The 20,602-nt window shown below is 51.2% G+C and overlaps 1 protein-coding gene across 1 annotated transcript in view; it reads left to right on the forward strand.

Moving 5' to 3' along the window:
- Nucleotides 1–10,987: 10,987 nt before the first annotated feature.
- The window catches only part of LOC118851391, a 34,431-nt gene continuing 24,816 nt past the window's right edge, over nt 10,988–20,602 (forward strand). The window contains exons 1-3 of the mRNA XM_036760830.1: nt 10,988–11,048; nt 11,294–11,477; nt 11,555–11,635. Coding sequence (XP_036616725.1) covers nt 10,988–11,048; nt 11,294–11,477; nt 11,555–11,635 — 326 coding nt within the window. The remainder of the gene's footprint in view (nt 11,049–11,293; nt 11,478–11,554; nt 11,636–20,602) is intronic.

A 20,602-nucleotide genomic window follows, 5' to 3' on the forward strand; every position in this document is an offset into this window, starting at 1 on the left:
CTGTGCCCTAGCTGCCTCAGGCCTCATTCTACCCAGCTATAAAATGGGCATCGTAATGGCACCTACCTCCCAGAGTGCTTGTGAGGCTAAAATGGGACATTGCCCTGTGCAAACCTTAAAGGGCTATGGACTGTTATATACATATATATATATATATATACACACACACATATATATATATAATTACAGGACATCGTATCTATTACATCACGTAAAGTACGGTACGTCACATCTATGATGTAATACAGTATCGATCCTTCGCTGGGCACTGTGCAAGGGGATATGATCTAGAACGATATAACAGAAAAAATATGACAGGATTACACCGGGTGGCATGGAAGCCGAGCTGGAAAATGGGTCGACAAAGCCGTTTTCTGGCGGTGCAGTGGCGAGGGATTCAGAAGCCCCAAGTTCAAATCCTGCCTCAGTTACTTTCCAGCTTTGTGGCCCATCATTTAATCTCGATATCACTCTGTTTCCTCTGTGTAAAAACAGGCTTGTCTCAAGGCTCTGCAAACATTAAAAGACACTACAAAATGTTCGCTGGGATTATTTCAATAGAAAATGGATTTTTTTCCATAATTAGTCATCACTAAGGCTTTTTCACTTATGCAGAGCGGCTGCTCTGCATCGGGGTCTTGGGCCTCCAGACAGGCTCGGGTTTCCCAACGGGTTGGACCAGAGCCAGGCTCCTTCTTGCCAGGCCTCCGGCAGGTCCCATCAGCTTCCCCACATCTGTCTGTGCAGTGATAACCCAGGGGCCTGTGGATGCCGGCCGCCTCTGGCCCCTCTAGGACATCCTGGCACAGAGTCTGGGCCATCTGGCCTATGGGCGATGCCTCTGCCTCTTATCTGGCCCCACTGACCCCGAGCTGTATTTCTGGGCTGTGGGAGAGGCTTTGGAACCTGCTTTCCATCCACTGAGGGCAGGGCACCTTGATCATCCCCCTTTTTTTGGCTCTGGGGGCATTCCACAGCCACAGAATGCACTGGACTTCCTTTCATGGTAAGACTTTAAGTCCCGGTCTGCTGGGACATGTGAAAGGCCTGTTTGCTGTACTCCCTTCCTCCTCTGGGGCCTTGTTGGGATGCACAGATGACTGTGGGCTGTAGGCAGCCGGGCCAGTAGACAGCAAACCTTCTAGGCATTGCCAGAGTTAGTCAGCTTCCAGGTAAAGCCCAACAAAAGACTGTGACGGGGACCCAAGGGTCCCTCCATCCTGGGCTGTGTCTGTCACAGCCAGAGTAATCATTTTGGCCACAGGGTCCGATGAACAGGCAGTGGCCTCGGTCACTGCATGGGGAGGGAGGGTGCACACCTCTGACTCATACCAGGGACCCGTGCCACCCCGGGGACTGGGGAAGCCTTCCCACCTTCCCACCTCTGAGCCCCAGCTTCTTCATCTGTACAGTGAGGGGCCAGAGGGTGAGCCGCAAGGTCCGAGAAGCTCTAGTGAGGTAACCCTAAGCCGTGCCGGCCCCGTGAGCTTCAGCTCCCTTCTCTGTGATGTGGGCATAACAGTCCTCTCTATCGCTCTCCTCCTGCCATGGTCAGGGACAAGCACTTTGGAAACCTTGGAGTGCGGTGGGAACGTAGAGCAGAGACGGCAGCAGCATATCTGTTTATGGGGACATCCAAGAGTCCCCAAAAGGTATCATACCCTAGTGTCACCCGATGGTCCTGGATCTCTAGGTGTCTGGTGGGGGAAGGGGAGAGGAGGAGAGAAGGGAAGAATGGAGAAGATGAAGGGAGGGGAGACAGAGACAGAGAGAGAGAGAGAGAGACAGAGACACAGATACAGAGACACACAGAAAGGAGAGAGAGACAGAGACAAAAAGACAGAGACAAAGAGACAGAGACAGAGACAGAGAGACAGAGGGAGACAGAGAAGAGGGCAAGAGAGGGGAGGACAAGTTGGGTGACAAAGAGCTTGGGGAAATCATTCTGGTTCCACCTGCAGTTCTGGGGTCCTACCCTGACTATCCCTCCACCTGCAGTTCCCCTCAACGTCCAGCAGATGGCCTTTCTTTTCTTTCTTTCTTTCTTTCTTTCTTTCTTTCTTTCTTTCTTTCTTTCTTTCTCTCTCTCTTCTTTCTTTCTTTCTTCTCTTCTCTCTCTCTCTCTCTCTCTCTCTCTCTCTCTCTCTCTCTCTCTCTCTCTCTCTCTCTCTCTCTCTCTCTCCCTCCCTCCCTCCCTCCCTTCCTTCCTTCCTTTCTTCCTTCCTTTCCTTCTAAAGTTAATGAGACAGAGACAGGTAAAGACAGATTAAACAAGACAGAAACAGAGAGAGACAAAACCATGGCACTAAGACTATTTGGACAATCTGTATTTTTTACTTTGTAAAATTACTTGAAATGAGGAATCTAGTTTGCGTTACTTTCAGAGTTTTGCACTTTTGAAATGAACTTGTCATTTGGCTTCATCATAGGGTGCAGAGGCGGGGGGCACCTGGTCAGCCACTGAGGTGACTGTGGCCTCCAGAAAATCATCGTCTCCAAGCTTCGGTCTGCACATCTGGAGCAGTTGCCTGGGCTGGACGTGGTCCTGGGGAGGACTGGGGCCATCAAGCATGCTAGCTTTTCCTGATTGCCTTGAACTCTAGCTGGCACTTATAGGGTACGTTTTAGACATTGTCGCAATGTCTTAATTTTTGTTAATGGGCTTGAATATATTGGATTTTGTTTAAAGCTATTAAAAAGCTTAGGAATGGTGGCAAGGACTACGAGGTAGTTGTGAAACTGACTAAGTGTCCATGTGGTGATTGACCTGTGGTCTTGGGATGGGTCTCGGAGATGGGCCCAGCATGGAGCCCGGCACGTGCTGGCCTAAAGACCTGATTTTGAGTTCTGGTTCTGAATCTGAGGGGCAGCTAGGGAGTACAGCGGATAGAGCACCAGGCCTGAAGTCAAGAGGACCTGAGTTCAAATCCGACCTCAGACAATTCCTAACCATGTGACCCTGCTTAGCTCAGTTTCCTCATGTGTAAAATGAACTAGAGAAGGAAATGGGAGCCCACTGCAGCATCTTTGCCAAGAAAGCCCCAAATGGGGTCATGGAGAGTCAGCCACGACTGAAGGACAGCAGACAAACAAAAATGGTCCCTCAGCCGGAAACGAGGATGGGGTGGCGGGTGATGTTGGCTGAGACGGCCCGGAGAGGGCAGCTCCCTCCCGTGTCTGTGACTCAGTCAGACTAAGGGAGACGAGAACCAGCCAAGCCCCGCAGTTTAACTGAGCTGTCCTTTGTCAACACTGTAGCTGTCAGTCACCAGCTCCCCTCCTCCCCTCTCTGTTCACCAAACAGGTTCTCAATCAATGGACAAATATTTACTGAGAGAGATGGGGGTAGCCTTGGCCCGGCAGCCCAGAACCCAAAGGAGACTGAGGAAGAGCCCCCGGTCTCAAGGGAGGGCCCTCGCCAACTGAAAAGTGCCGCAGGAGGGGAAGCTAGGCTAGGTATTATTATCATTAAGTATACTTTTCTGTATTTCATTCAGTATTTCCCAATTAGCTGTAAAAAAATTTAACATTCATTTTATAAAACACTGAGTCCCAAATTTTCTTGCCTGCCCTGCCCTCCCCTCCCCACACCCTTTGACTAGACATTGACTACACACGTGGAGCCACGCAGGGCTTGTTTCCATACTACAGGCCTAGGGACCCTCAGACTCCCAGCGCCATGATGTCCTCTTTCTGGTATCCTTAGGGCGGTGCTTGGATCACAGTGGGCGCTTAATAAATGCATATTGGTGATGAAGATGATGAAGACGAGGAAGATGATGACGATGGTGATGAAGATGATGATGACGGTGACGACGATAACGAAGATGAGGAAGATGATGTTGACGACGATGATGATGATGATCTCCACATTCACATACCGAGCAATCAGTGGCCAAACTCGACATGGGGGCTTCCGGGAATGAGAGACTCTCCCCCCCACCTCCCCTTTCCACTTTGGGTCAGCTCTCCTTGGAAGGAAGTCACACATCTACCTGACACCCACCAAACAGAACCAATCCAATCCCTCTCCCCCAAGACAAGCCTTCAGATGCCTAGAGGTGACCGCAGTATCCCCCTCCCACTCCCCCCCAGGCTTCTCCAGGCTAAATGCCCCCAGTTCCTTCACTGGATCTTCAGGCTCTTCATTGCCTTCTAACTATCGACTCATCCCGACAATCCTTGTATCAGCTGTCTGGGGAGCTCCTAGACCTGGGGGTGTGCCACTGAGCCATGGAGCTTGAGCCCTTTGGGGTTAGCATCAAGCTGGGTCTGTGTGAGCCGAGGCCCAGGAGGCCCAGTACATCCTGAGGGATTTTTGACACATGAGAAACTGAGGCACAGAGAGGCTAAGGGACATTCTAAGGAATGTTCATTTTTGAGCTAGAAGAGGTGAAACGATCAGCCCCAAACCACACCATGATGTTTCCAGCTCCAAACACCTCCCCCGCAAACAGAGTGGGCAGGAATCCCTAACGGAGACCCTTCCTAAGTGCATTAAAGTACCCTGCCCCCCAACTCTGCCCTTCTCAGGTTTGGAGGGTGGAGACTCAGTGACCTGAAGACACTGCCCAGAACCCTGATTAGAACAGAAACTGCTGCCCTTGGAAGAGATAAAAACCAGCCCAACCAGACACACACCTACACAACCCGAAACCCTCCCTCAGTTTTTGTTAGATTGTCTTCTGGAGGTGGGGAGAGGGGGGAAAGGGGAAAAGGAAGCCCTCTGTTCGCCTGCTATGACCCAGCTGTTGCCAGGCATTGGCGCAGGGCTGACCAGAAGCGAGTCTCCTCCAGGCCTGGGCCCTTTCTAGCCTGGCGCCACCTGACCCTGCCTCAGTGCACCAGTGTGCCCTTTGTACCCTCCCACGCTCCAGCAGTACTAGAAGAGGGCACGCTATCTCCAACACGCACTGGGTTTTCCCACTCTTGTGCTTTTGTTCAGGCAGTTATCTGCACCTGGATGCCTTCCCCATGCATCTTCATCTAATGAATTCCTAGTTGTCCCCGTGGACAGAGCACTGGGCTTGGAGTCAGGAAGACTCATCCTCCTGAGTTCAAATCCAGCCTCAGACGCTTCCTCGCTGTGTGACTCTGGGCAAGTCACTTCACCCTGTTTGCCTCAGTTTCCTCATCTGTAAAACGAGCTGGGGAAGGAGATGGCAAACCAGGCCAGTATCTCTGCCCAGAAAACTCCAAATGGGGTCAGGAAGGGTCAGACCTGACTAAAATGACTAAACACTTGTTCTTTAAAACCCACCTCAAAAGTCTTTGGCGGCTCCTGCGGCCTTTCAGATAACACCCAAAGTCTTCAGACTAGCATTGAAGGCCCTCCGTAATCTGACCCTGGCCTTCCTTCTACCCAGGCTTTTCTAGCTTTTTCACGTTCCCCAGAGGCCGTCTAGCTACACTGTTTGCTGGTTCCCAGGCCTGGCCTTCTGTCTCCCAATGCACTGCCTTCAGGAGGCCTTCAATGCCCTCTGTTCTCATCTTTGCCTCTGAGCCTTTAGGGCTCACTCAGGGGCCACCTCCTCCAGGCAGCCTCCCCAGATCCCTCCCGCTGAAAGGGCTTGCTCCTTCCTCAGATTTTCCTTGGGCTCCTTGTCGGGTACTTTCCTCTGTCCCATCCTTCTCTATTACCTGCATCCTGTGTGTCTGTGTCCCTGTGCTATTTCTCCAGTAGAATGGAAACTCCTTGAGGGCAGGAGGAGGGGAAGGCCTTGCTTTCATCTCTTAATCCCCAGTTTCCAGGACAGTGCCTGGCACACAACACACTTGCCCAGTTGATGTAGCTGAGCTTGGATTGGAGCCAGGTCCTCTGTCTCTGAATCCAGGAAGTGGGGCTCTCCTCACCTGAGCCGCTCAGTGGAGTTGGGCCTATTCTTATTACAAAGGACTTTGTTCCCCCTTCTTTTTTTTTTTTATTACCGTATAATCTCTGTGATATGGAAGACAAACAATTGGCCAGAATCCCCTCCCTCTCCCAGTACCATGAGACAGATAGGAAACAGTAGCTAAAAACCCTAAGTAAACACTGGGCACATTACCTGAAAGGCCCACACGAAGGAATGGCAAGACTGAGCAATTAGGAGGAGTTTCTGTCAGGTGACTGCAATGATTTTTGCTACCAGGGTTATATTTAGATCAGTCATATTTACAGGGGCTCTAGGGAAAATGCAAGGAGAACTGGGCTCTGGGCCACTTTTTAGCTAGGTGGCCTGGAGCAAACCACTTGCTCTGATGCTGGCCAGGGCTTTGTTTTCATCTTCAGAGAATGTGACAAATCCCTGATCACCTCTGATGTGTGCAGTCCAGGGCTCCTTTCAGGTGTGGGCTAACCCAGGCTTGGAAGGGGGAGAAGACAGAGACTGGAGACCAATGAACAAATAGGTTTGGGGGCAGTACTGAGGAGCCTGAACCTCATGAGCCCCTACAGCTGTTTTTCATTTACTAGACCAACCAGAGGACGCACTATTTTAAAGTGAAAATCATATAATGAAACTGCATAGCAAAGTAAATGATGAAGGAAATCTACTCTATAAACACGCAGGTTATTGCACAGCCCGTGTGAAAGAGAACCTTTGGGTGGCCAGGGGACACTCGTATCAAGAAGAATTGCCTGTGGGAAAGATGTACGCAGATGGCCAAGGTATAGGGAATGACTGTGACTGGTCGCTTGGGCACCTAGGGAAACTGATGGTTCTAGGGGAGTGTCCCTGCTGGATCACCTTCCTTGCCTATGGTGCTGCTCCTTGTTTTGGGGGCGCTGATATTTCTTGGTTGTGTGATACAGAGCTAGCTGTCAGCTGCTTTCTCTGCTGATACATGCTTAGAATCTTCCCTCCGCTGGGCTGCCATCTTCCGGTTCTCTCCTGAATTTCAGCTGTTACGGTAGCCTTAACCCACAAGGGAAGGATCTCTCAGATGCTTTAGCTTCTAGCCCCAGGGGCCATTTCTGTTCTTTGGTGAGTCAGACCTGTAATAGCCAGCCAACCTGGAAAGGCTTTTTGTCAGTAAGTCTCTTGGGCGTTAAGTCTGTTTCTGAATTCTGAGCCTTCTACTTTTGCTTCTGCTCTTTGAATCTGATCTATTCCTTGAGATAGCAGGGATACCTACTGGTCCAGTTTGGCTGGAACATAGAATATGTGGAAATAAGCAGGAAAGGAAGGTTGGAGTTAGATTTTGGAGAGCTTGGCTGAGAAGTTTGTATTTTGTCCTAAGGACAACAGGGAGCTGGTGCACAGCTTTGATCAGAGGAATGATATAATCAGACCTGGGCCTTACAAAGATGATTGTGATAGCTGAGGGGGGGATGGCTCAGAGAGTGGAAAGGATGGCCGCTAGGAGACCGTTGAAAGGCCACGGTGATAGTCTAGGGAAGGACTGTGAGGGACTAAGCAAGGATGGTGGCCTGGTCAGTGGAGAGAAGAGGACAGATGGGGTCTGGGTTGTTGGGCTCCAGTCACCCACTTTCACAAACACTTGCACCCAAGCTCTGGGCCTCTTGGCTTTTCCCCAGGGAGTTCAGCTGTGACACTTGTTACACACACCTGCTTGGCTCTGCCATCACTAGTTCCTAACACTGGAATGATGACTTAAACTCAGGACCACACAGACTCTTTGGAGCAGTACATAGGCAAGGGTCACCTGCCTCTGCCTCAGCCAGAACACATCCTCCCATTCACTCACTCAATCTGAGCTCAGAATGGGCTCTAGGGTCTATACGCCCTCACCCATCACTTTGGCTGGACTGAAGAGTGTAGGAAGAAGAGGGCTGTATAAGGAAACTGGAAAGAAGGGTTGGGCCAGGTTGTGAAAGGCTTTTAGTGCCAAACCAAGGCAGCCTGAGGTTAAAAATATGTTATAATTTTATTATTATTATTTTTTTAGGTGGAGTACTGGGCCTGGAGTCAGGAAGACCTGAGTTCAAATTCTGACTCACAAGTTGTGTGACCCCAGGCCATTCATCTAACTGTAAGCCCCTTAAGAGTAGGAAGGAATGTTTTTGATTTTTGTTGTATCCTCCATAGTAGGCACTTAATAAATGCTTGTTGACTTGACTCAGTTTCCCCATCAGTAAAATGGAGGTGTTAATAGCACTCTCTTCCCAGGGTTGTCTTGGAGATCAAGTGACATAGTATTTGTAAGTGCTTTGCAAACCTCAAGATGCTGAGTAAATGTTAGAGCAGATAATCTCCGTCGGACAGTAAGCAGTCACTGGCATTTCTAGGGCTGGCATGTTTTTTCAGAGAGGCTGGACCTGGAGTCAGCACACCTGGGCTCCCATCCTGCCTCAGACACTCACTAGCTGTGTGACCATGGACAGATCCTTCAGTCTTTGAGCCCTGGGAAACTCTCTAAAACCCTCAGGGAGAGCAGATCAGAATGGAGCTAGAGTAATCCCAGCCAGGGAGTTTCCAAGTGGGAGTTAAACCACTGATCCTCGAGACATTCAAGTTCATGGTTACAAAGGCCTTAACACTAACCCACGTGGTCTCACTTAATCCTCCCAGTATCACCGGGAGGCTGGTAGCACAAGCATCATCTTCCCATTTTTCAGAGGAGAAACCCAGGCAGAGAGGTCATAGGATTTTATTTCTTTTTTCTCTCAGAGGTGTATTTTAGAAGGAAGGGATGCTAGGGCTTCCCAGGTTTAGGAGGGGCCGTTCTCTGAAGAGAACAGAAGCCAGGTGAAGGTCTCTCTCCTTCTACTTTCCCTGACACTTCAGGGCCTGGGGGAGGGAGGGAGGAGGCTGTCAGGTTCATTATCTCTGGGGAAAAATGTTTCCCTGAAACATGATTCCTTCTTGTTTGCCTTCGATAGCAACCTCTCTTCTGATAGGGAGAGGCCCTGGGGAAAGGCTCCTGAGGGCAGGGTCTAAGGCCCCCTCCAAGAAGGATGACGTTGTATTGCAGGAGACCTTGGGGTCCTAGCTGTGATTTGATGACAGCCTCTCCTAGCCAGGTGTGGTCATTCTTGTAGAAGGTGAGCTGAAGGGGGGTGGGGTGGTCAAAGCAACCTCCATCTAGAGTTTGAAGGGACTTCAGAGTTCTGGGCTAGTCCTTCTTTTATAGGTAAGAAAAATGAGACCAAGGTAGTGAAGTGACTTGCTGAAGATCACTTGGGTAGTAAACGACAAAAGTAGAATTTGAACTCAGGTCCTCTGACTCTAGAAACAGGGCTCTTTTAGCCATATCCCCCTGGCGCCTTGGCTCCCTTGCTCACAGTCATCTTCTAGTCTGCAAGAGGAGGAAAGACCGAAGGTCTGAAGGTCATTCAGCCGTTCCTGGAACTGTCCAAGGTTATAGAAACTTTGTGATCAACTACTTGAGTTGTACTGGGAAATTGAGTACCAGACAGATTAACCCCCTTACCCAAGGTCAAACACGAAGTAAGAAGCAGCATTAGGATTTGAATCCAGGTCTGTAGCTCCCAATACAGCTTCCACTACCTCACCTTGCCTCAAAGTACCTGCAGGCTAGTTAGTACCTCAAACTCAGCTCTCCCATTGACAAATCCAGAGTTCCTTCCCCAGCCCTCTACCTTTTCTCCCAGAGTCCTGCCTGCCGGACCCACAATCCCAGAGCAGTGAGACAACCACAGCAATTAATTACGTTCAATAATGGAACGAGGACCACAAAGACTATTAGTGTCATACTTTTTAATCCTTTCTAGCATTTATAGAGCCCTTTGAGGTCTGCAAGGTAGGTTAAGTGACTGCCCAGGGTTAGAGTTAGTCTGGGAGGCAGGATCTGAACCCTAGACTTCCTGGCTTCTATCCTCGAAGTCACCTAGCTGCCTCATTAAATAAGAAGTGGTCCCTGCTGTCATGCAATCAGCTGAGAAGCGTTGATTAGGTGTTTCCTGGGTGTACCCCCACTGTGTGGAGAGCCCTGGGGCAGAACAAAAGTTGTGATGAAGTCCTGGGCTCCTGGTGCTCCCAGGTCAGGAGGGAGCATAGTCCTTTGTGTATTAATACATCGTCTACACAGAAAACTACCCTAGAAACTCATAAGTACATGGTCAGGGCTTAAGAGTGGTACAAAGAGCTCTGTCAGGTCTAAAGGGGAGTCTGGATGAAGGGAAGCACACAAGGAGAGCGGTGAGAGGAGGCTGTCGCACAGCAGGTGCTTCATAGATATTTGTGAACTGAGGATTCGAATTCCAGACTATGGGTTTTGTACCTGATTCTGGAGGCAATCGGGAGCCTGGGGAGTTCTGAGCAGGGAAATGCCACGAGGAGAACCACCTGCCAGGGGTGGTGTCAGAGAACCCCAGCCAACTCTGATGTTTGCTAACCTTGCAGTCTGGGGATTTCATGGGATGCTTCTAGCTTGAATTTCTCTGGTCCTGATGGTAATAAGGTGAATTTAGGATGGCAAATATAGAATTGCGGCTGTGGGAACAGGGAGCAGGTCATGGAGATAGAATCCTCAGGTGTGGAGAGCCCTTAGGATGGGAGGGAGAGTAGGGTCCAGCCAGGCAAAGAGCAGAGGGGCACAAGGTATACCTGGGAGACACGGAGAGTAGCAGGGGAACATGTGCAGAATCCCGAACAGGATCAGGGGAAAGATAGTGAGCTGGTTTGGGACAGAAGTTGGGGGTGCCCTCAAGTTTACAAGTGAATGGAGTTTAGAACGCCAAGTTCCACTACAATGAGTAAAGACAGAGCAGGGTTAAGTGTTTCCTTTCTGAAGGATTCTAAGCGCCTTGCGGGAAAGGATTAGTCTGGGAGATCCGACCCCCGCGCCTTACTCACCCCCACCTGGCTTTCTTTTTGTCTTTGTGTCTTTCTAGCCTAGTGACTGAGCTGTAGGAGGCACTTCATTTCTCCCAAGATTTATTGTTTATTTAAATATTCTTCTCTTTTTAAATTTTGAGTTCCAAATTCTCTCCCTCTCCCCCACCCACCGGGAAGGTAAGCAATAAGGCGCCTTATTTTTTACAGAGGGTCGATTGATCACTGAGTGACTGGGAGAGGTGCATATGCGCGCACCTCCTCGGATACCCGGATACCTGGATGGTCACGGAAACTCACATCAAGGCGGTAGACTTGGACCATAAACCATCCCTGGGGTGACCTTGGACAAGCCACTCCCCTTTCCAGATCTCAGGTTGTCCATCTGTGAAATGGCAAGATTTGACTCTTCTAGCTGTGAAATTCGATGTCATCAGAAAGTCCCTCCGAGCTCTGCCGTTCACTGTCCCGAGCGCCCCTTCAGCTCTGCCATTCCACATTCTAGATTCCAAGGAGCCATCCTGTGCTGCCATTCTCTGCTTTTCCCTCTAAAGTTCCTTCCAGCCTTTACTTTGCGCGTTGCCTCCCTGGGCTCCTGGGCAGGCGGGCGCGGGAAGAGTCGGAGGCGGGACAGGGGCGTGGTGGGGGCGGGTCCCCTGTCCCCAAGTCCTGCCTCCGGGCCCTGAGAGTCCCCCGAGCAGCAGCAGACAATAAACCCCATTTCCGAGTGACCCTGCGGTGAGTGACTCCCTCTCTCTTCCTCTCTGTGGCCCTTGGCCTCCAGCCCCCCGTTCCCGGGCGCTGGGGGCCCGCAGACCTGACCCTCCCTTCCTTGTTCTCCTCTCCCCAGGGCAGCGGTCGCTTTGCTCCCCACCCCGAGGCGGAGGCTCCGGCAGGTAAGGCAGACGTGGAGAGGGGAAGGAGATATTTTGGGGGCTCGGCATCTGGGTGCTGCAGTCGGGGTTGGGGGGCGGTCTGTCTGATTTTAGTGACTGAGGAACCCCCGCCGGAGGGCCGGAGTTGGGACTTTAAGGGGGGGGGAGCCGGCGGCGGAGAGTCTCCGTAGCCCAGAGCGGCCTCGAGTTTGGGGGCCCCCACTTCCGTCCTGGTCTCTTCGTTCCCCCCCCCCGCCTCGCAGTGCTTTCATTTGGTTGCCCCCAACTGCTCCCTTCGCTTCGCCCCCTCCCCAGTGTTCCCCCTCTTCTGACTGTACTCTCATCCCCATCCCCGGCCGGCTGTCCGCAAGTTCCCGGGTATCTAATTGCCCAGGGACGCTCCTACACTTGCTGACGAAGCCCAGAATGGCGGGGAATTAGGGGAGGGCGCCTCAGTGAAGCGCAGGGGGTTCTCCCCGGGCTGGGGTGGTACCGAAGGGGGCTTTCTCATGGACCTGAACAGTCAAAGTCACATCCTCTTTCCCAGCCTGGAGAGGGAGGGGTTAATCGACCGGCCCGGAGATCCGACCTCCGCCCCTTACCCACCCCCACCTAGAGCACCTGCGGAGTTCTGGAGCCTCCTGGGTCTGGGGTGCGGGGGATGGGCTTCCTCGGCACCATTCATTCCTCCCCTCCCTCCGCTGCCCTGCTCTGCCCTCTCCCAGCTGCATCGACACTGGGGCAGTTGGGATGGTGGGGGGTGGGGCTGGTGCAGCCACTGGCTGCGATCGGTCATCGCCGGGTTCTGTAGCTCGGGAGGCTGCCCTTGAGAGAGTACTAGAACCCCAAAATCCATTTTGGAGAAGAGCATGATGAGACCCAGGGACTACCTAACCTTACTATCATCCAGCTCGCAAGTGAAGACTCCAGGATCCAAGGTCTCCCTTGGGGGTCAACCCATTGAATCACATTCTAGCGCAGGGAGGCAGAGACTGCTTCGTTTGGCCAGACTCCCTTCGGGAAGTGGGGCAGGCGGGTCGGGGAGGTGAGGAGGAGAGTGGAGCTCACCTAGCGCCTTCCCTACGCCCTCCCTGGAGGGACGTTAGGGCAGCGTGATTAACGGACTTTTGCAGATGAGAAAACTGAGGCGCTGACCTGTTGCTAGAAAGGGAGCCTGGCTGGGCTAGAACCCAGACTCGGGCCTCTTTCTGAGAGCTGGGGGTGGGGGTGGGGGGGGGGCTGCCTGGCGGGAACCTACGGTCTTCCCGGCCAGAGCCCGGCTGGGATGGCCCTGACAGAGCAGCCTGGGAGCCTTCGGACACTTGAGGGAGAGCTGGTGGAGAGTCATAGACTTCTGTTGCCCTCCTTCCCGGGAAAATGGACTGCTCATGCTCCCTGGATTGGGGCAGCAGGCTGTCTATGAGCCCTTGGATAAGACTTCCCAGACAGGGAAAGGGCAGGGGCTTGCCACCAACGGGGAGCCAATCAATCTTCTGGCTGTTTTTGGCTTCCCCTCTACCTAATACTATGGGGAGGGATTTCGAGGAAGCCTGAGCTGCCCGGCTTTTGTTTGGATCTGCAACCAGGAAGCAAAATTGAAAGCCTTAGGATATGGGTGGCCCTCTGAGAGGCTGGGGCCAAGCCTGCTTTGTCCTTAGGTGCATCTGTCATCCTGTGCTCAGCAGGAGAAACTGAGGCCCTCCCTGCTCGGTGCTTGGCAAAGGCCAGGGTTGGGAAAGGTAATGGGATTCTGAGGGACAAGGCTAGGTTGCCTTTACCCCCTGGGTCTGCAATTTGTACAGGGCTTTTCTCACAGATTTTACTGAGTGGGGAACTAGGGCTTTGAGGAGGGTTAAGGGACTTGCCCCTCTCCCCCCCCAGGCAATGGGCTAAGAAATGCGCAAGGCGGATAAGAGCCAAGGGCTTAGCCTAGACTTCTGGAACATTAGAGCTGGGAGGGCCCCTAGAACATGAAATGTCAGAGCTGGTGAGAAAGAGAAAAGTGCTCTGAAGAGAGAATGTCAAAGCTCAGAGGGACCTGAGAACAGGGGAGGTCAGGGCTGGGAGGGGCCTGAGAACAGGGGATGTCAGGACTGGGAGGGCCCTGAGAACAGGGGATGTTGGGGCTGGAGGGGCCTGAGAACAGGGGCTGTCAGGGCTGGGAGGGGCCTGAGAACAGGGGATGTCAGGGCTGGATCAGATTATGGGACAGACACCAAAGCTGGGAGTAACTGTAATGGGATTTTATAAATGGAAGGAATTTTCAGCTATGACGCCTCACGGGAGGGATTTTTGAGATTCTCCAGTCTGGTGATCTCCCTTTATAGAGGACCCTACCTGCTCTTGTCAAGGGATTTACAGTTTGGTGGTGGAGGACAAGAACACAGATCCTGAGAATTAGAAAGTGGCAGGTATTTCAGAGGAAGAGAAAGAAAGCTGTTTGGAGCATCCTCAGGAGGAGTGGACAGACTCGAATAAGCCAGGACTGTGACAATAACTTGCTGTGTGACCTTGGGCCAGGTTTTTTTACAGATGTTTCCGCATCTATAAAATGGGGATAATCAGACTTTCAGCACCTAGCTCCATGGTTCTTGGGAAGAGAACAAATGCTTGAGAAATGGGAGCCAAATGCCCTTCCTTCCTTCCTTCCTTCCTTCCTTCCTTCCTTCCTTCCTTCCTTTATTTCTCTTTCTTCCTTCCTTTTTCTTCCTTCCTTCCTTCCTTTCTTTCTTCCTTCCTTTCTTTCTCTTTCTCTTTCTTCCTTTCTTTCTCTTTCTTTCCTTTTTCTTCCTTCCTTCCTTCCTTTCTTTCTTCCTTCCTTTCTTTCTCTTTCTCTTCCTTCCTTTCTTTCTCTTTCTTTCCTTTTTCTTCCTTCCTTCTTTCCTTTCTTCCTTCCTTTCTTCTTTCCTTTTTCTTCTTTCCTTCCTTCCTTTCTTCTTTCCTTTTTCTTCCTTCCTTCCTTCCTTCCTTCCTTCCTTCCTTCCTTCCTTCCTTTCTTTCTCTCTCTCTTTGTCTCTCTCTTTCTTCATTCCTTTTTAGTTTTCAGCATTCACTTTTATAAGATTTTGAGTTGTAAATTTTCTCTCCCCCCTTCCCCTCCCTCCGCCCCAAGATGGCATGCCATCTGATACAGGCCATATATATATATGATCATATTAAGCATATTTAGCCAGATCCTGAGGCAGCTTCTATCTCTTCACCTGTCAGACAGGGATGTTCCCCCAGAGGGCTGCTGAGAGGCTCCAGGGGGACCCATGCTCCGCATTCAAGGCACTATTGCTCTGATCTGAGGAAGGGGAGGCTTCTGGGAGGAGGAAGACAGCTGATGGGGCAGGTCACAGCCCTGAAGGCAGTGTGACAACCCAAAACACAGGGACGGGGGAGCTGAGGCCCAGCAAACCTGTTTTTCTAGGATTTGGAGTTGAACGATAAATATTAGTGACTGGCTGAAACTTAATTAGATTTCTGACAGGAAGTGCTTTGAGAAGGTGACAAGAGCCCCTGCTGCTTGTTGGGGCAATGACTTAGGGCCATTGTTCCTATGGTTGGCCCCTCCTTTGATGCCCGAAATCCCCCCTGTGAGTTAAGTGTCTTGGTTATCAGGGCCCTGCTTTATTGAGGACAACTGAGGCTCATGAGGTGATGTGACCCAGGGTCACACAGCCAGAAAGTGCTGGCAGCAGGAGCCCAGCTGCTCCCAGATGGTATCCTTTCCCCTAGACTGGGTATAGACACATGAATGGTGGCAGGTGGAGACCTGGATTCAAGTCCTGGCTGCCACCAATTCATCATATCCTCCTCTCTGGACCTCACTTCCCTCTCACTCACCCCCTATAAATTACATGACTTTTAAAGACTTAACAGTGATAATTTTGAAAAGAGTAAGCCAGATTATTCACTTTGGGCTGCCCTTTGCCCAGAGCTTCTTTGCTCAGAAACAACTTTTCTTTCCAGAAAAATAGGTGGTTCCTGTGATTTTTTCTGTAAAGTATCTGACCTTGGTGTCTCAGGGTGCACCCGACAAAGCCCTGGGCTTCAGCTGGGACTGGCATCTTCCCTGGGCGCTTCCGTCCATGGTTTGGGAATGTCTGGTGACTAGGTCCCTTGACTTTGGTCTGTACCTCACAGGATTCAGAGGTGGGAGTTACCCTAGTGATTACCAAGTCTAAAATGCTCACTTGGTTGATTCCCCATCTGATCTGCTTTGAGGGCTCATTGAAGCCTCCTATTTTTATGTCACAATGTTGTTGTTCAGTCCTTTTCTTTTTCTTTCTTTTTTTTTTTTTTTTTGCTTTTTGGCAGGGCAATTGGGGTTAAGTGACTTGCCCAAGGTCACACAGCTAGTTAGTGTGTGTCAACTATCTGAGACCAAGTTTGAACTCAGGTCCTCCTGACTCCAGTGCCGGTGCTCTACTCACTGTGCCACTGTTCAGTCCTTTTCAGTCGTGACCCCACTTGGGGTTTTCTTGGCAGAGATGCTGGAGTGTTTGCTATTTCCTTCTCCAGCTCATTTTATCAATGAGGAAACCGAGGCAAACAGGGTGAAGTGACTTACCCAGCGTCACACAGCTAGGAAGTGTCTGAGGCTGGATTTGAACTCAGGAAGATGAGTCTTCCTGACTCCAAGCCTGGTGCTCTGTGCACCATGGTGCTCCCTAGCTGCCCTTATACCACAGTAATTGCCTGATAAATCCCCTCCCCACTCTGGTGCTCTCTGATAACAAAGAAAACAAGAAAGTAAGTCTGATGGACAAAACTGTCTGGTCCTAGCATTCTATGCCCAAGACAAAGGTCATCATCTGTCCAACTCCCCCATTTTACAGATGAGGAAACTGGGATGCAGAGAAGTTGAAGGGTTTCCCTGAAGCCACACAGCCAATAAATAGCAGAGTCAGACACTGAACCCAGGTACCCCAGGCACAATCTCAGTGATCTTCCCAATAAGCCACGCTGGCTTCTTTCTTGATGTTAGCACTGTCAAAAAAAGAGGAGTTACCTGAGGAATGGGCCTGATCCTACCTGGATTTATCATTTCTGTCTGTTGTAATTTAGCCCATCCCCCAGAGCCATCATTGTGAGGTTAATGGTGAGACACAGCGATGCTGAGATTAACCTTCTCAGAGACTGAGGAGCTCTACAGTAACTTCACCTTTGATCACACAGTAAAGGTGTCTAAGGTGGGATTTGAACCCAGGACTTCAGCCTCTAAGTTCAGTTCTCCAGACCTCTCCAGACCTTGTATCATGCTGCTTCTCATGGAACAGCACTGGGAGGGTCCTTAAAACAGGGGATATCAGACCTGGGAGGGGCCTTAGAACAAGGGATGTTAGCTGGGAAGGAGCTTAGAACAGGGGATGTCAGAGCTGGGAGGGGCCTGAGAACAGGACATGTCAGAGCTGGGAAGGACCTGAGAACAGGGGATGTCAGAGCTGGGAGGGGCCTTAGAACAGGGGATGTTAGCTGGGAAGGACCTGAGAACAGGGGATGTCAGGGCTGGGAGGGGCCTGAGAACAGGGGATGTCAGGGCTGGGAGGGGCCTGAGAACAGGGGATGTCAGAGCTGGGAGGGGCCTTAGGGCTCATCTAGCCTAACCCTTTTCTTAACCAAAGAGGAAAAAGACCAGGAAGGGAAAGGGAAAGCCCAGGGTCTTATCAGGGAGTTAATTGGTAGAAGTCAGGACCAGATTCCAGGTTTCCTTCCTTTCTCCTTTCTCCTCACTCTGGCTCAGCTGGCAGCCATCAGAACAATTGGGATTGGGCGTGACTCATCCTGGGTAGCCAAATCTGATTGGCTGAAAGGGGCTGGACTACGGTGAGATTGGGAAGCTTCTTCACTAGGATTTCTGCTTTCTCAATTGAAGTGTGAACTTTTTTCATTTCCTGTCTCATGAACTTCCTTTTTCCTCTGGAAATTAATTAATTAATAGGTGTGCCTGCCCCAGCAGATAAGGCCAAAGGAAGTCACCTGCTTTGACCATCCGTTTGCTTTCCAGAGGCTGGCCAAAGGTCAAGGGGGTAGCCCAGGGTAGGTGGCCCTTGGGGGCATCGGCTGCCAGGACTTGGGAGACCTGAGTCCTGGTTCTTGCTCTCCTGCTGATTCGCTGTGTGACTTTAAGCTGAGTACCTCCTTCTCTGTGCCCCTATGATAAGGCTCCCATCTAGCCTGGGGGCTCCAAGTTAAGTAGCCCTCTGGCTTCACAAATCTTTTCCCTCACAGTAGTCTGGGAGTGCCCAATTTTACAGAGAAGCTCTGAGTCGTGAAGGAACTTGCCTCAAGTCTTGCTGCCAGTTATGTTTTGGGGTTCAAGCCGAGGTCCCAGACTTCAGGCCCATTTTTCTTCAGGCTCTTCTCTGACACCATCCTCTGTTAGAATGATCGATGTTGCTGGCCTGAGCCAGGCTTTAGTGACTGTGGTGGAGGAGAGAGTGCCCCGGATTTAGGGTTGGAGCATCTGGGCTCAAACCCCACCTCCAATACCACTTGTTGGCTGTGGCCTAGTCCCTTCTCTCATCCCTGGGCCCCAGTTTCCTTAACTGTGAAATAACAGGGTTAAAGTAGATCTCTAAGGTCTCTTTCAGGCCTGACATTCCCTGCTGAGGAGGCATGGGGATGGGGACTAGACACTGGATTTGGAGCCAGCAGAGATCTGGGTTCAAATCCCTACTCAGCTGCTTTCTCCCTCCGATCTTGGGCACATTTCTTCTCTCTGGGCTCCAGTTTCTTCTAATGTAAGGTGAAAGGGGATGGGCTTGATCAGCCCCTGCCAGCTCTAACTCCTATAAGCTTAAAAGGATGGGGGATTTGCGAGTGAGAGTGTCGCAGACTGGTTTTCCTGAATTTCTTGGGCTCAGTCGGTCAGCACCTGGAGTTCTAAGAGGGAGGACCTTACAAAGAGAGAAGGCAAGAGGGCCAGGAATCTCCCAGGGTGGGGGAGTAGGGGGAGCTCTTGGGGGGATCTCTGGAGTCACTGCCCCCAGCCTCCATTTTACTTTCCACATCCTCCAGCAGGACGTGTCGGAGGGGAGACTCAAACCCAGGGCTTCCTGCTCGGAAGCCAGCTCAACATTCACCATCCTGCTGGATTCTCCAAGGGCCCTGTGGGTGGGGAGCAGAGCAGGGCAGAATAATTCCCAGTTTGCAGATAAAGAAATAGGCTTAGGAAGATAGACTGGAAGCTGCTCAAGAGCACGGACTGGTTGGTTTTTTTATTCTCCTATTTCCAGGGCCAGGCATGTAGCAAATAGATGGTTTTTAAGGTGACTCAAAGAGTGAAAAGGTGGAATAACTTACCCATGATCCCCCAGCTAGAAAGAGACATCCCAGGGACTCGAACTCGGGCCATCTGTCTCCACTACACTGCTCAAAGTATAGAGAGAAAGTGGACTGAGAGTTATGTCCTGGGCTAGCTCTGAGAGCTGTTCTTCAGCCAGGCCTCTCCTGGTCACCTCAGGTGGAGAGGGAGTGGGATGGCCGTCTTCCCTGGGTGGTTCAAAATGCTGCCGCATGGAGGATGGGTCAGATCCGTTCTTCCTAGCCCCAGAGCTGGGAGGGGCAGATTTTGGCAGGAAATATTTCCGGGTAATCTCAGCTACCCAGAGTAGAATGGGAGAAGGAGTGAGTCGCTCATCCCCAGACTGCGTGGATGGCCAGCTGCCGGGGTTGCTATGGAAGGGAGATTCAGGGTTGGGTTGGGTTCATTGCTCTCCAAGGACCCCTTCAGCTCCAAGATCCCATAATGCTCTGTGCCTCCTGGCCCAAAATCTTGTGTTCATTCTGTTGCTACCATCATATCCTCTGCACAGGCAGGGGTCAGAAGTCTAAAAGTACTGGGGGTATTTGTCCTAGAGAAGAGAAGGCTCAGAGGGACCCTTAGAGCTATTTCTGAGTATGACAAGACCTGTCATGAGAAGGGAGGACAAGCTTCACTTTGCTTGGCCGGAGCAGTGAGGACCATGGACAGAGAGGCAGATCTAAGTGTGACGCCAAGAAAAACTGAATGACAATCAAGTCTGTCTCAAAGTGGAAGGGCCTGGAAGGCAGCGGGGTGCCGGCAACAATTCAGTGACTGCTTCTCTGGAGGAAAATGTATGCACGGCACACTTTGAGGTTTGAGAGGCATCATTGACATTTTCTTCAGTTTCTTAAGTCTAGGCCATCAACAGACCAAGAAATCAAACCCTTGTCTGTAGCACTGGCTGGTTTCTAAGATAAAGGTGCTCGCAATCATTGAGAGAACCGTCATGAGCCAGCTGCAGCTTGGCCCTGCCTGGACAGGCACTGGTCAGCTGGGCTTGATGCCAAGTAAGCTCAGTGTTCGTTTGTGGTCCTCTTCTCTGAGATTCAGAGACTCCACTTCAATCAGGTTGGGCCCAACATGACTGTGAAGGGCTGCCTGGGTGGCAGAGAGCGTGGGTGCCCTGTATCCACCTAAGAAAGCCATCTGGTGTGGGCTGTTGAAGACACATTTTGCCTAGGAGCTTCAGAGTCCTAAGAATGGGAATGTCAGAGCTGGGATCGACCTTCCAACACAGAATGTTAGAATTGAGAAAGGCCTTAGAGCACAGAATGTCAGAGCCAGGAAGGACCTCAGGGCTCACCTTTTACTGAGGAAGAAATGGGCCCAGGGAGGGTCCTCAAGGTCACACAGTGGGAGCCAGGCCAAAACCACAGCTTTAATCTGGACATCTAGTTTTCCAGCTTGAGAGTGCTCCAGGGTGATGGGCAGAGGGGCAGAAGCCTGGCCTTTTCTAATTTCTGCCTCCTGTGAGTAGGTGGGCTGAAGGAGACTTTCAGTTATGCACAGAAGGGAGGCTGCCTGGGGTGGGGCCTCCAGTCAGGGCAGCTGTTCCATCTGCATGGGGCCTAGGGGTTACTCAGTGGCTACAATACCGTTGTAGAGGAAAGGTAAAAATAGATCTCCTGGTGGGTCATTTGTTTTTCCCCTCAGGGAAAAGTGTGGGTGGCCATTGTGTGGGGTGGGTATGTGGG

Source organism: Trichosurus vulpecula, chromosome 5 (genome assembly GCF_011100635.1).
Source record: "Trichosurus vulpecula isolate mTriVul1 chromosome 5, mTriVul1.pri, whole genome shotgun sequence".
NCBI classification, from domain to species: Eukaryota; Metazoa; Chordata; class Mammalia; order Diprotodontia; family Phalangeridae; genus Trichosurus; species Trichosurus vulpecula.